Source organism: Neoarius graeffei, chromosome 14 (assembly GCF_027579695.1).
Source record: "Neoarius graeffei isolate fNeoGra1 chromosome 14, fNeoGra1.pri, whole genome shotgun sequence".
Taxonomy (NCBI): Eukaryota; Metazoa; Chordata; class Actinopteri; order Siluriformes; family Ariidae; genus Neoarius; species Neoarius graeffei.
The window spans coordinates 53,150,635-53,166,141 of NC_083582.1; the positions used below are offsets into that span (position 1 = coordinate 53,150,635).

A 15,507-nucleotide genomic window follows, 5' to 3' on the forward strand; every position below is an offset into this window, starting at 1 on the left:
TGAGGCGACAGCCTTAACCACTACACCACCTGTGATTATTTTATGGATAGGAAATCTTTGGCAAAAGAAACACATTTTTAAAGTACTAAAGGAGTCTTTTAGGCACAACAGAGCTCATACAGTCGGTACATTTACATTATTCACTCAAAAAAGATTCGGTTGGTCGAGTATTAGACTACACATCAGCAACATGGCGGATTTGGTTGGTCATCCGGATTATCGATGATTCGAGCTCCATTGATCATGCCTTGATTCACAAATAGGCATGGTGAATGATTATCGAAGGCAGAAACACTAAGTTCAAGGTCTTAGGGAAGTGTGGGCTTTATTCTGAAACATTTTTCACAAGATGTCCGTTTCAGTTCGGTCACTTGTGCGTTGTGTAAAGTTCCGCAGGGTCTCAGAGCGGATCCGCCGCGGCGGTGGTTATTTGAATGTCGCGGATCAGGTCCGGCTTTACCACGGCGGCAGCAGCGCGGCGGCTCGGGGCTCAGGCGCCTGGCACACGGTGGATCTGCGCAGTGACACGGTGACTGAGCCGGGAGAGGCCATGCGCAGTGCCATGGTACAGGCCAGGGTCGGAGATGATGTGTTCGGTGAAGACCCCACCGTTAATGGTTCGAGGATATAACACTTTTTCACTAGGGGGGCTGGGTATGACCGATCACGAAATGGAATTAATTCTTAGCTGATATACACAAACATTAATACCACTGACCAGAGATGGACAAAGTACAGATCCCACTGGTTAAATCTTAATCCGATACAAGTGAAAGTTGTCCAGTCAAATTTTTACTTGCTTTTGAAAATCTCATCTCATCTCATCTCATTATCTCTAGCCGCTTTATCCTTCTACAGGGTTGCAGGCAAGCTGGAGCCTATCCCAGCTGACTACGGGCGAAAGGCGGGGTACACCCTGGACAAGTCGCCAGGTCATCACAGGGCTGACACATAGACACAGACAACCATTCACACCTACGGTCAATTTAGAGTCACCGGTTAACCTAACCTGCATGTCTTTGGACTGTGGGGGAAACCGGAGCACCCGGAGGAAACCCACGCAGACACGGGGAGAACATGCAAACTCCACACAGAAAGGCCCTCGCCGGCCCCGGGGCTCGAACCCAGGACCTTCTTGCTGTGAGGCGACAGCGCTAACCACTACACCACCGTGCCGCCCCGCTTTTGAAAATACTTAAGTATTAAAAGTACATTTTCTGTCAACGCCCTGTTGTATTATCAGCCGTTTCACGGATACCGCCATTTTGGATTTGGCGCGGTGCACTCTGGGACCATTTGGGAACAAACAAAGCGTCCCATGCGAGATGTCAGCCTACGCGAACTTGTTGTAAGGGTTGTTTTACAATCAGGGTACAAAGTTTGTGTCACAGGGGTCCAAAATTCAAATTGATTCAAACTGGTTCTTGTACCAGTTTTTAAGTGAAGGACAAGTTAAAGAACAGATTTCAGGTCATTTTTTGACATACGCTACCGTTCAAAAGTTTGGGGTCACCCAGACAATTTTGTGTTTTCCATGAAAAGTCACACTTTTATTTACCACCATAAGTTGTAAAATGAATAGAAAATATAGTCAAGACATTTTTCTGGCCATTTTGAGCATTTAATCGACCCCACAAATGTGATGCTCCAGAAACTCAATCTGCTCAAAGGAAGGTCAGTTTTATAGCTTCTCTAAAGAGCTAAACTGTTTTCAGCTGTGCAAACATGATTGTACAAGGGTTTTCTAATCATCCATTAGCCTTCTGAGGCAATGAGCAAACACATTGTACCATTAGGCAGCTGGGCCATAGAAGGTTCACGCTGCACGCTGCATGCTGCACACTACACGCTACACGCGTGTAAAGAAAAGTGGACAAACGTAGCATGACTTGCTCTGGGCCATAGAACGGCGTTCACGTTGCACGCTGCACACTTCACGCGTGAAGCGAGAAATGAACATGCACACTTTTTTCTAGGCGTGAAGATGGAAATTCCAGTCAATGCATGCGGTCACCGCCGCGCCAGCCAATCAGAACGGGTCTAGGGAGATAACTCTATGCTTTCAGGGGAAAACTTCAGAAAAAATATAATTGAATGGTATAATTGAAAAATAGTTCTTCATCGGGATTGTCAAGCAGATTATAGAATGTTCGGTGAAATTCACCACGGGTTTCTCTCAGAAGGAAGTGTTCTCGGCTCCAAATTCTGTTCCTTTTTCTCTTCCTCTGTCTCAGTAAAAGCAGAATGAGGCAATCGTCGTCATCCGAAGAGTCCATATTGTTGGTTACTCGGTCAAAGTAGAACAGACGCAACACGTGAACATCCAAGCATGAAGTTTAATGGCCCAGGGTCCGGTTCTTCACGTGAACGTGCAGCGTGCAGCGTGAACCTTCTATGGCCCAGCAGCCTTAGAACACTGGAGTGATAGTTGCTGGAAATGGGCCTCTATACACCTATGGAGATATTGCACCAAAAACCAGACATTTGCAGCTAGAATAGTCATTTACCACATTAGCAATGTATGGAGTGGATTTCTGATTAGTTTAAAGTGATCTTCATTGAAAAGAACAGTGCTTTTCTTTCAAAAATAAGGAAATTTCAAAGTGACCCCAAACTTTTGAACGGTAGTGTATGTGTATGGTAGTTTTGTGTAATCTGCTATAAGATAAAGAAGATTAAGTGTAGCTTTAAGCAGGGCTGGGAGAAACAAATGAAGTGATTCTCGGAGAGGACTTTTTTTTTTTGACAATTCAGAATCCACTACTTCCATAGTGCTTTTAAATATAAGGCTGTAAGCTTTGTGTTAGTTGTCTCTAATATTTATGTCCCAATATCTTGACCACGGGCGGCACGGTGGTGTAGTGGTTAGCACTGTCGCCTCACAGCAAGAAGGTCCGGGTTCGAGCCCCGCGGCCGGCGAGGGCTTTTCTGTGCGGAGTTTGCATGTTCTCCCCGTGTCCGCGTGGGTTTCCTCCGGGTGCTCCGGTTTCCCCCACAGTCCAAAGACATGCAGGTTAGGTTAACTGGTGACTCTAAATTGACCGTAGGTGTGAATGTGAGTGTGAATGGTTGTCTGTGTCTATGTGTCAGCCCTGTGATGACCTGGCGACTTGTCCAGGGTGTACCCTGCCTTTCGCCCGTAGTCAGCTGGGATAGGCTCCAGCTTGCCTGCGACCCTGTAGAACAGGATAAAGCGGCTAGAGATAATGAGATGAGATGAGATGAGATCTTGACCACATTTTAGGATGAAAATAATCATTTTAGATATGCTATTTTATATTGAAAAATTAGCTGTCTCGGAGAGGACATTTTTTTTTTGACACAATTACATACTAATTTGATCAAAATAGTCTGAAAACTTACTGGCATTCAACATTAGAACTTAACTATGTTTCCAATGATATGGAACCAAATATGTGTTTTATGGTATAAAGAATGATTTAAGTGCATCCCTTTTGGAGCTACCTGTGGTCAAAAAAGCACTTTTTCTAAATGACACAAGTAATTTTGCTAAATATGACACATATTGCCATACATTCACCAAAAATAACGTTATCACCAAATTTTTTTTTGCATGGTAAATAGAGCTATCACAGGGCTACAATAAACAACCAAGTTTATTTAGTCAAGCCTTTTGATATTGAAGATATCAAAATGTGATTTTGTTAATATTTATTGATATTTAATTTAAAATATTAATATTTATTAATATTTAATTTAAAATTATTAATTTAAAATATTAAATGTGATTTTTAGCTTGCGTACCCTTATTGTAAAACAACCCATAGACGTTGTGTTAGTAATTAAGTCATAAAAGCCTCGTACTCATTTGTCCTGCCAGTGTGTGTTTTACTCCTAGAGTGAAATGGGTGGTGCTGATCGATGTGCGGTTTATAAATGCAATAATGATCGACGGTATAAGGACAGGTGAGCGATATTATGAATATAATAGTACTATACTACGTGTAGACTATAGCCATAATGGTATTATAATGGTCTCGTCTCATCTCATCTCATTATCTCTAGCCGCTTTATCCTTCTACAGGGTCGCAGGCAAGCTGGAGCCTATCTCAGCTGACTACGGGCGAAAGGCGGGGTACACCCTGGACAAGTCGCCAGGTCATCACAGGGCTGACACATAGACACAGACAACCATTCACACACTCATTCACACCTACGGTCAATTTAGAGTCACCAGTTAACCTAACCTGCATGTCTTTGGACTGTGGGGGAAACCGGAGCACCCGGAGGAAACCCACGCGGACACGGGGAGAACATGCAAACTCCACACAGAAAGGCCCTCGCCGGCCCCGGGGCTCGAACCCAGGACCTTCTTGCTGTGAGGCGACAGTGCTAACCACTACACCACCGTGCCGCCCTATTATAATGGTATTCTTATTAATGTTTTAGTATCATCGGTCAGAGGGGACTTTATAAACATGACATTACCATGGTTTACCCTTTAGCTGAAATTTTCGGATAAAGGTTGCTTAGTTTAGAATCTACATCAGGCCTCAGGAGTTCAGTTCAAAATGGTGATTTAAGATTTAAATATATGGACCTAGGCCTGTGTGTGTATATATATATATATATATATATATATATATATATATAAAATACAAGCATTCTGCTAACTTCCAGACATCAGACATGAGCTAGAACTACTTACTGTTATCAAAGTATTTTTCTACTGTGCTCTGGATCACATGTGGGAAACTTGCACATGAATCTTCCCACCCATCTAGGGTGTCCGGGTCCGGTAAACAGACCACCCCACCGTCCAACACCAGTTTTTTCAGTCTGTTGTCGGTCACCTCCTGTTTGTATTCTGCGCCTGGTTTGCTGGGAAACAATTCCAGCAGACATGCTGCCTCACAATGCTTTACCAAGACATCTTTCCTCCTTGCATTGGAGGTCGGAACACCTCGGGGTGACAAATATTCCTTCAAGGCCTCGACCGTCCAGGAAAGAAAATCAGGCACGGGTGGGGTGGTTTCTTCCATTGCAGCATCCATATATTCGGCTAATAAATTCGGAAAGTAGGATGATTAATCAGCCATGCTGCCTGGTTCAGGCGTTTGTTTGTCCCCAAACAGTCCCAGAGTGCACCGCGCCAAATCCAAAATAGCAGTATCCGTGAAACGGTCCATTGATACAACGCTTACAAAACCTAACGCCTCTGAAGAAGCTGACTGGATTTACTGACTAGCTTGTAGAACCTGCAGAGCTGAAGCTCCACCTGACATTATGGTGGTCCTCAAGTATATGCCAAAAATAAAAATTTGACTTTCTTAAGGTGCTTCCTCACTAAGTTGTTCGGCTTGCTGAGAAAACATTTTTTTTTTTAAGATATTTTTTTGGGCTTTTTGCACCTTTATTGGATAGGACAGTGCAGAGACAGGAAATGAGCGGGAGAGAGAGAGACGGGAAGGGATCGGGAAATGACCTCGGGCCGGAATCGAACCCGGGTCGCCCGCATTCATGGTATGGCGCCTTAACCACCTGAGCCACGACGCCCCCTGAGAAAACAGTTTGTGCAAAATTTTATTTTGATACGACTATTCTAACCACTGCCACACATGGGTTGAAATTTGTACTATTTGAGCATATTTGCGAAAACCAACAAAAAGCAATGTGCATGTTCACCTAAGCAATACATATTGAAAAATGACAAACAGGAGTCCAAGACAAATAAAAAAAACAATATTATGTGCCACTGTTCACATTAGGGATGGCAAAAACTAAAAAAAAAATCTTGACCGACCACTGAGCCTCATTAGCTGGTTAAAGTCAGTTAACCTATGAGTTTAAAATTTTAGAATTGGAATTTATTAGTCATGTCTAAATATTCTAAATCTAACCGCGAGCATCCGCACATTCAGTCCCAGTCGCTGCCCTCCACTCACATTACCTTTTCTACAGCGCGAAACATTTAGTCAAACGCGGCACTGATGTCGAGGGGTTTGTATTGGAGCGGAGGACAAATGGCTCCAGCTTAGAGACAGTTTCAGTTGGCCATGATGGCGTTGAAAATAAAGTCAAGTGCTAGAAGAAGTACATAACATTCAGTGATGGGAATAACGGTGTTAAAATAAAGGCTGTTATAACGCCGGGTAATCTAATTAATTAGCTACAATCGTTATAACGCCGTTACCAATATCAACACGCCATTACTGCATGGTGTTGAAGTTGCTCTGAAGCCGTCACCGACTTGGCTCACAGACATAAAAGCTGCGTTTGTCACTCCCCCTCCAGACACCGCTGTCATTTCATTCTCTCCCCTTCCCTCCAAAAGTCGGCATCTGCGCCTTTAGTTTGTGTGGAGAGATATGATCTGCAATAACATGCATTGTTGGCTACAGACCGAAACATACTTTCAGAATGCACTGGCCAAGGCAGGACTAAACTCGATGTGCCTTCTAATAATAATAAAAAAAAAAAACAGAATAGTAATTTGTAAGCTAAAAAGTCTAGCCTGATACTTTTTTATTTTTCACAAATACAGTCAACTTCTGTCAAGAGTCACACAAAAAACAGTTGTTCTTGGAAATACATAGGCTAACAAGTTAACAGGTTTAAACAAGTTGAAATAGAAAACACTGTGGTCTATAAAATACCCCACTCCGAAAATCACTTTTCTTTCGCCGAGTGGCAGCTGTCTTCAACTGGGGCGGGAGGGCGGGACATGACTGAATGGGTGTTTCTGATTTGTCAGCTGTCCTTACACTGCATGGCATGCCCCAAGCGTTTACAACACAGAATTCCAGGTTCTCCGCTCCAAAATCGGCAGCTTCAAAACGATTGATTTTTTTTTTAACCGACAACCAAAAAAAAATTAACCGGTTGACATTGATTCGCTCAACCATCGGTCAAACGGTCAGTGGTTAACATCCCTAGTTCACATATTTGTTTAGATCAAACAGTCATAATGGGTGGTGTTTTGTTACGATTTCTTGGCTTCTGGGAACTGACGCCGATGCCATTCCACTACTTGCAACAGGTATTGCCGCTGCTGCTCATCTTTTGTCAGGATTTGATTATAGTCCTGGATTAGTGCCACTCCTCTCTCAGCAAAGTCATTGACCACAGCAATACCATGCAGGGCCTTCTTTGATGACTGGAATGATGGGTCCTCCTCCCACTCTGAAGGGTCCTTGACGAGGAAGTCGGTGTCAATGCTGAATGCCTCAAAAATGTGACCCGAGGCAGATGTAACAAAATCTGCCACAGTTTTGTTTGCAACGGCTTCCTTCGCCTCTGTGTCCACTGTTGCACGTGGCTGATGATCATCATCCGCTTCGTCTTTCAGAGCAGCCACGATCCCACGCTTTTCATCATCTGTGATGCTGCTGTCAAATAGGGCAAGCCTGGCTAGGTCCTCACTCAGATACCAGAGGTGTCTGGCAAACTTCTTGCTGGTGGCTTTCGCAATATCAGAATCAGGATAGGAGACCAGTCCCTTCAGGAATGACAAATCACCAGCTGGAGCAGCGATTGCAGATGGAGCACTGAACCAGGCCTTGACATGCAGTGCTCCAGTGAAAGCTGTGAAGCGTTTCAGGCCAGAGAGTTCCTCAGTAGATAACTGAAACTGGTTTCTAAACAAAAACATCTTGATTGCATAGATGACATGTGCCATCCACCTGGCATGGTGGAGGGCACCAGGCTGCATGAACCTGAGTCCACTTGGAGGACAGTCACCAAAGAGAATGATGGTCAACTCTAGAAGTTCATGGAGTTGAACCACGAAGTTCATCTCGTGGTTGGGCAGATTCCAGTTTCTGGATGCAGAACACCACAATCTGTTCCTTGCTGCTGAAAAATACTTCAGCCAGAGCTGAGTTCACTGAGTTCAAATCACTAGGCGTCATGGGCTCAAACTTGCTTTGGTCAGTATGATTCCAGCTTGACCTGAACTTCTTGAAGATGGCTATATCTGGCCCAGAGGATGGGCCAAAGCATGTCACAAATGCTGCCTGTGCTATCAGTTCAAGAATGTGATGGCGGCATGCAAACTGATAGAGCAGGCATCCCAGTTTTTGCTGTAGCAGAGTACAGGCACCAAGGGCTGAGCCAGTATTGCTGGATGTAGTATCAAAGCTCATGCCAACAACCTTGTCTGATAACTTCCAATCCTCAAGGCTCCCGCCATCATCGCTCCCGCCATGCAAAAAACAGGGCTCATGTGGCAGTGGTTAATATTATTCAAATCACTTGAAATTTTACCCAATTTATTTTTTCCCCAAGTGGAACAAGAAAATGAAGTAGCACCTTTAAAAAGTTGAAGTTTGTTTTTGGGGATCACCCTAACCTGACATGCTAGCAAACTCTCTTTTCAAACTCGAAATCATATTGGGTAGCTAATGTTACTAGAAAAGAAAGATTTCTACATTGTTTATTTGGCAAGATTATGCTAAAGTTAACGTTATTCATGTTAGCGTAACTTTGTTTTTACATGCTAACTAACAGTGTCCAAGTTAACTAGCTGTTAGCGTTAGCCGTGGACAAGGCTACAGCAACTTGACGAGCATATCCATAGAAAGTCATTTAACTAACCAGGCTGTACAGCTATTGCAACATTATCACTAGCTCTAAAAGCACAGACAGCTTCATTACAAGCTTTCTCTTGGAATAAAACATTTACATCCCTCAGTATGCTTCCGCAGGTCGGACGGTGAGTTTTTGTTGGACGTAATGTGGTTTGTTTTAGGCAAACATTTAAAACGAAATTAATCTTTAATCCTTTCTGAAAACTGAAACATGGGTTCTGGGTAAAGCCGTGAGTGCGTGCATTCCCCAGAAGAACCACCTCCTTCCATTCTGCCATCAACTGATCGTGTTCAAATAATGCTGCTGAGAAATTCCATCCATCCATTATCTGTAGCCGCTTGTCCTGTCCAACAGGGTCGCAGGCAAGCTGGAGCCTATCCCAGCTGACTACGGGCGAAAGGCAGGGTACACCCTGGACAAGTCCCCAGGTCATCACAGGGCTGACACATAGAGACAAACAACCATTCACATTCACACTTGCTGTCAATTTAGAGCCACCAATTAGCCTAACCTGCATGTCTTTGGACTGTGGGGGAAACCCACGCAGACACGGGGAGAACATGCAAACTCCACATAGAAAGGCCCTCGCCCGCTGCTGGGCTCGTACTCAGGACCTTGTTGCTGTGAGGCGACAGTGCTAACCACTACACCACCGTGCCGCCCGCTGAGAAATTGAACTTGATTTTATCCAGTTTATGGACGTGAAATGACCCTAGTGATAACTGACGGACTGTCTCAGTGTCACGTGTGAAAAAAATCAATCATCTTTTATAAAAGAAAACAAAAACATCCACTTTCAAAGCCGCTTCATAATAATGAGGACCTTGATAGGAATGTAGTGGAGTAAAAAAGTACAATTCTTTCAAAAGTCAAGTTTATTTGTATAGCGCTTTTAACAATAAACATTGTCGCAAAGCAGCTTTACAGAATTTGAATGACTTTAAACATGAGCTAATTTATCCCTAATCTATCCCCAATGAGCAAGCCTGTGGTGACAGTGGCAAGGAAAAACTCCCTCAGATGACATGAGGAAGAAACCTCGAGAGAAACCAGACTCAAAAGGGAACCCAGCCTCATTTGGGCTACAACAGACAACATGACTATAACATTAACAGTTTTAATATGAAGTCAGTTTTGTTGATGTTATAACTCTTCATTGATGGAAACTTGAGTGCAAAACTGTTCATGACAACTGCAGTCCTAAAGTTAGCAAGTGAACTGTAGTCCTCAGCCATAAAAGCATCACTGTAAGTGCCCAGAGCGTCTTCCAAGTGTGACTTTCAACTGTTCATATGGGGCCGTCCTCCACAGGAGCGGTGTGGTGAGACTCCAACCAGACATAGGGCATCAGGATGGATCAGGCAGGTCTGAGGAGCAGAAGAGGTCAGCTTCTCAATCTCAGGATTGAAATGTAGTGAAGTTAGTCATAAGTTTCCAAAAAAAACAAAAACTCAAAGTACAGATACTCAAAAAGTGTACTTACCGTAAGTACAGTACTCAAGGAAGAGTACTTCGTTAGTGTACACCCCTGCCACTGACGGGTGACGTGAATAACATTATATCGTTACAATGGCACCTGTCAAGGGGTGGGATATATTAGGCAGCAAGTGAACAGTCAGTTCTTAGAAACAGGAAAAATGGGCAAGCCTAAGGATCTGAGTGACTTTGACAAGGGCCAAATTTGTGATGGCTGGAAGACTTGGCCAAAGCATCTCCAAAACAACAGGTCTTGTGGGGTGTTCCTAGTATACAGTACTAAAAGTGGTCCAATCCCACAGATGAGCCACTCTAGCACAAATTGCTGAAAAAGTTAATGCTGGCTATGATAGAAAGGCATTAGAACACACAGTAGGGTCATTCCATGTCAAATCTCCGAATGCTCCCACTCGACCATCTCAGATTTGGGTGAAAAAAATCCAGGAGGTTCACACACTTCTCAATAGGAAAAGTCCCAAATTTTAGCTCCCAACACCTTATAGTTTTGTCATAAAAAATATTTTTGCAACTAACCTTGGACTCATTTTGAGCAGAGTTTTTTGGGGAGCCACTTTGAGATTACTTATCTAGAAAAGTATTTAAGCTAGGTCCTTCAAATTTTCAAGGGTCAAAATCTGGCACCAGTACTTGTAGAATATGGACTTTTACATGTGTGCTTTTGGTTTATCATAGAATTCTGGGGGCTTGAATTTGCTCGGAAATTCTACACTACGCTCTGTGGCAGCATATTTGAAGGACTGTGGAAAGTGCAATTTCAAAGACAGAGGCTTGATATTGCACATACACCTTCCCATATGTACTGTGTACTTTGTATTCTAAAACTGCCCCTCTGTGTTGAGCGGTTTGGAAGATATTAAAGTTTAAAAATGGAAAAAATTAATTTGGTGACGTTTTTGGCATGTTATGTCAAAAAAATGACAGCATCCACCAACATAAAATTGACTGTTTTAGAAAGATTAGATGTCTGTTTTTAACATATCCAAAATTCATGATGGTGTTCTGCCTTATTTTTGCAAAATGATTTTTTTGAAAATGTGGTGTTCGCATACACGCACAGCATTCATGGCCTATGAAAGCATTTGAAGATGCTAACAAAATGCCCTGAATTTATGACACACAGCTTAAACTCAACAAAATGCTTCATTTGGTTCATGGCAAAGTATACCTGAAGGATAACCTATATGCAACCTTTAGATACTGAAATATTGGCGCTCCAATATGGGTGAAAACTGAAACTCGTTTTCATTGCAACATTTCTGTTGTACTATAATTTAGAAGAAAAAGCAACCTGTATGCTTCAGTTAGTATTTATCCATGACAAAAAGTCTTTGACAGTCCAGTAGAATTGATTATGATTATTACGATTTATTATTTATGACACTTATTGAATTTATTAAATTTACTATAAAGCTGGTAACTTTAAAATATGGTCCTATTGTAAAAGCAGTATAATCAATATAATCGTTGAGACTCAAATATTTGCCATTTCATCAGAAACATCTACAATATAGATAATCTTTGTATACAATTATTAACTGGAGACCATCTTTTGCTATGTTTATACAGTTTATCAGTCTCTCTCTATCTTGTCTGTCAATGATAAGAGATCACCATAAGACCAAGGCTGAGCACATATTATTTGGATCATAGGCAGTTTTCAGCATAGCTGACATTTTTGTACCAGTGTAGTGCTGGTATAAGTGCATCAAGTGAAGCAGTTGTCCATCCATCCATCCATCCATCCATTTTTTTTATTTATTTGAGAAACTGTTCACTGACCAAAAATATGCAGCCTACAGTGTTGCTGTGGTTAGAAACTTAGATAAGTATTGGTGAAGGGTCATGGACATATAACAAACTCTGCACCAAAAGAGTGACATTTTGGTATTTAACGGTGCACATACAAATAAAATATACAAAATAAGATGTTAAAATGTAGTGTGTAAGGAATAAAACACAACACATGTTGTTTTAGGGTAATAAAAAAAACAACTGGTGTGATGCCATTATCACCCTGCAGTTGATTATTTTTTCATGTGATTTATTTATTACTGTGTTTTATTTACACTACTGTTCAAAAGTTTGGGGTCACTTTGAAATTTCCTTATTTTTGAAAGAAAAGCACTGTTCTTTTCAATGAAGATCACTTTAAACTAATCAGAAATACACTCTATACATTGCTAATGTGGTAAATGACTATTCTAGCGGGCGGCACGGTGGTGTAGTGGTTAGCGCTGTCGCCTCACAGCAAGAAGGTCCGGGTTCGAGCCCCGTGGCCGGCGAGGGCCTTTCTGTGCGGAGTTTGCATGTTCTCCCCGTGTCCACGTGGGTTTCCTCCGGGTGCTCCGGTTTCCCCCACAGTCCAAAGACATGCAGGTTAGGTTAACTGGTGACTCTAAATTGACCGTAGGTGTGAATGTGAGTGTGAATGGTTGTCTGTGTCTATGTGTCAGCCCTGTGATGACCTGGTGACTTGTCCAGGGTGTACCCCGCCTTTCGCCCATAGTCAGCTGGGATAGGCTCCAGCTTGCCTGCGACCCTGTTGAACAGGATAAAGCGGCTAGAGATAATGAGATGAGACTATTCTAGCTGCAAATGTCTGGTTTTTGGTGCAATATCTCCATAGGTGTATAGAGGCCCATTTCCAGCAACTACAGTGGTGCTTGAAAGTTTGTGAACCCTTTAGAATGTTCTATATTTCTGCATAAATATGACCTAAAACATCATCAGATTTTCACACAAGTCCTAAAAGTAGATAAAGAGAACCCAGTTAAACAAATGAGACAAAAATATTATACTTGGTCATTTATTTATTGAGGAAAATGATCCAATATTCCATATCTGTGAGTGGCAAAAGTATGTGAACCTTTGCTTTCAGTATCTGGTGTGACCCCCTTGTGCAGCAATAACTGCAACTAAACGTTTCCGGTAACTGTTGATCAGTCCTGCACACCGGCTTGGAGGAATTTTAGCCCATTCCTCCATACAGAACAGCTTCAACTCTGGGATGTTGGTGGGTTTCCTCACATGAACTGCTCGCTTCAGGTCCTTCCACAACATTTCAATTGGATTAAGGTCAGGACTTTAACTTGGCCATTCCAAAACATTAACTTTATTCTTCTTTAACCATTCTTTGGTAGAATGACTTGTGTGCTTAGGGTTGTTGTTTTGCTGCATGACCCACCTTCTCTTGAGATTCAGTTCATGGACAGATGTCCTGACATTTTCCTTTAGAATTCGCTGGTATAATTCAGAATTCATTGTTCCATCAATGATGGCAAGCCGTCCTGGCCCAGATGCAGCAAAACAGGCCCAAACCATGATACTACCACCACCATGTTTCACAGTTGAGATAAGGTTCTTATGCTGGAATGCAGTCTTTTCCTTCTCCAAATATAACGCTTCTCATTTAAACCAAAAAGTTCTATTTTGGTCTCATCCGTCCACAAAACATTTTTCCAATAGCCTTCTGGCTTGTCCACGTGATCTTTAGCAAACTGCAGACGAGCAGCAATGTTCTTTTTGGAGAGCAGTGGCTTTCTCCTTGCAACCCTGCCATGCACACCATTGTTGTTCAGTGTTCTCCTGATGGTAGACTCATGAACATTAACATTAGCCAATGTGAGAGAGGCCTTCAGTCGCTTAGAAGTTACCCTGGGGTCCTTAATGACCTTGCCGACTATTACACGCCTTGCTCTTGGAGTGATCTTTGTTGGTCGACCAGTCCTGGGGAGGGTAACAATGGTGTTGAATTTCCTCCATTTGTATACAATCTGTCTGACTGTGGATTGGTGGAGTCCAAACTCTTTAGAGATGGTTCTGTAACCTTTTCCAGCCTGATGAGCAACAGCAATGCCTTTTCTGAGGTCCTCAGAAATCTCCTTTGTTCGTGCCATGATACACTTCCACAAACATGTGTTGTGAAGATCAGACTTTGATAGATCCCTGTTCTTTAAGTAAAACAGGGTGCCCACTCACACCTGATTGTCATCCCATTGATTGAAAACACCTGACTCTAATTTCACCTTCAAATTAACTGCTAATCCTAGAGGTTCACATACTTTTGCCCCTCACAGATATGTAATATTGGATCATTTTCCTCAATAAATAAATGGCCAAGTATAATATTTTTGTCTCCTTTGTTTAACTGGGTTCTCTTTATCTACTTTTAGGACTTGTGTGAAAATCTGATGATGTTTTAGGTCATATTTATGCAGAAATATAGAAAATTCTAAAGGGTTCACAAACTTTCAAGCACCACTGTATCACTCCAGTGTTCTAATGGTACAATGTGTTTGCTCATTGCCTCAGAAGGCTAATGGATGATTAGAAAACCCTTGTACAATCATGTTAGCACAGCTGAAAACAGTTGAGCTCTTTAGAGAAGCTATAAAACTGACCTTCCTTTGAGCAGATTGAGTTTCTGGAGCATCACATTTGGGGGTCGATTAAATGCTCAAAATGGCCAGAAAAATGTCTTGACTATATTTTCTATTCATTTTACAACTTATGGTGGTAAATAAAAGTGTGACTTTTCATGGAAAACACAAAATTGTCTGGGTGACCCCAAACTTTTGAACGGTAGTGTATACCACAATAATTTGCCAAGGCTAACTGTTTTTATTTATTAAAGAAAAACATATCTTGCTTTGTATCCATTTATAGGAGCATTTAATGTTGTGGAGCATCCACAAAACAAGTTAGTTCCTGTTACCGTTTGCATTATAACACCACCTGACCTATGGTGTCAAAATATAGATGTTATAGTGCCTAATTTGAAAATGAACATGTACATGTAAGTTGTTGATATATAAATAAATTTTTTTTTCCAGAACTGCAGAAAGTGGCAGCTGATATGTTTGGCATGGAGGCAGCTTTGTTTGTACCCACAGGAACCATGAGCAATTTGATTGCAGGTATGATCTGTAATGTAAAAATAAACCATATTTTTCCAGTGTTTCTCTCATAGGTAGACTGTTGACTTATATTGAAATGCCTTGGGTGTCTGGCAGGGTCACTTCTTATTTATTGAGCTTGTATCATATTACATTAAATAGAATTTTTGTTCCCTGTAGTGTATTTAATAAATTTACATTTTGACAGTGTTGTTTTCCTTTAGTTTAGCTTGCGAAACATCCTTTGACCTAATTCACATAAAATATGCATTTCTGGGATTATTTATTGAGTTTGGATTTAGAAAAAAAAACTCAACAAAATGTGAATGTACTGTATGTCTATTGTTAAATTAGCCCAATAAAATTCCTTAGTGGCGGGCGGCACGGTGGTGTAGTGGTTAGCACTGTCACCTCACAGCAAGAAGGTCCTGGGTTCGAGCCCAGCAGCTGATGAGGGCCTTTCTGTATGGAGTTTGCATGCTCTCCCCATGTCTGTGTGGGTTTCCTCCAGGTGCTCCAGTTTCCCCCACAGTCCAAAGACATGCAGGTTAGGCTAATTGGTGGC

The 15,507-nt window shown here is 42.0% G+C and overlaps 1 protein-coding gene across 1 annotated transcript in view; it reads left to right on the forward strand.

Moving 5' to 3' along the window:
• The first annotated feature begins 303 nt into the window (after nt 1-303).
• Nucleotides 304-15,507, forward strand: part of tha1 (threonine aldolase 1) — a 43,541-nt gene continuing 28,337 nt past the window's right edge. Inside the window, exons 1-2 of the mRNA XM_060939012.1 lie at nt 304-617; nt 14,880-14,963. Coding sequence (XP_060794995.1) covers nt 350-617; nt 14,880-14,963 — 352 coding nt within the window. The 5' untranslated portion in view covers nt 304-349. The remainder of the gene's footprint in view (nt 618-14,879; nt 14,964-15,507) is intronic.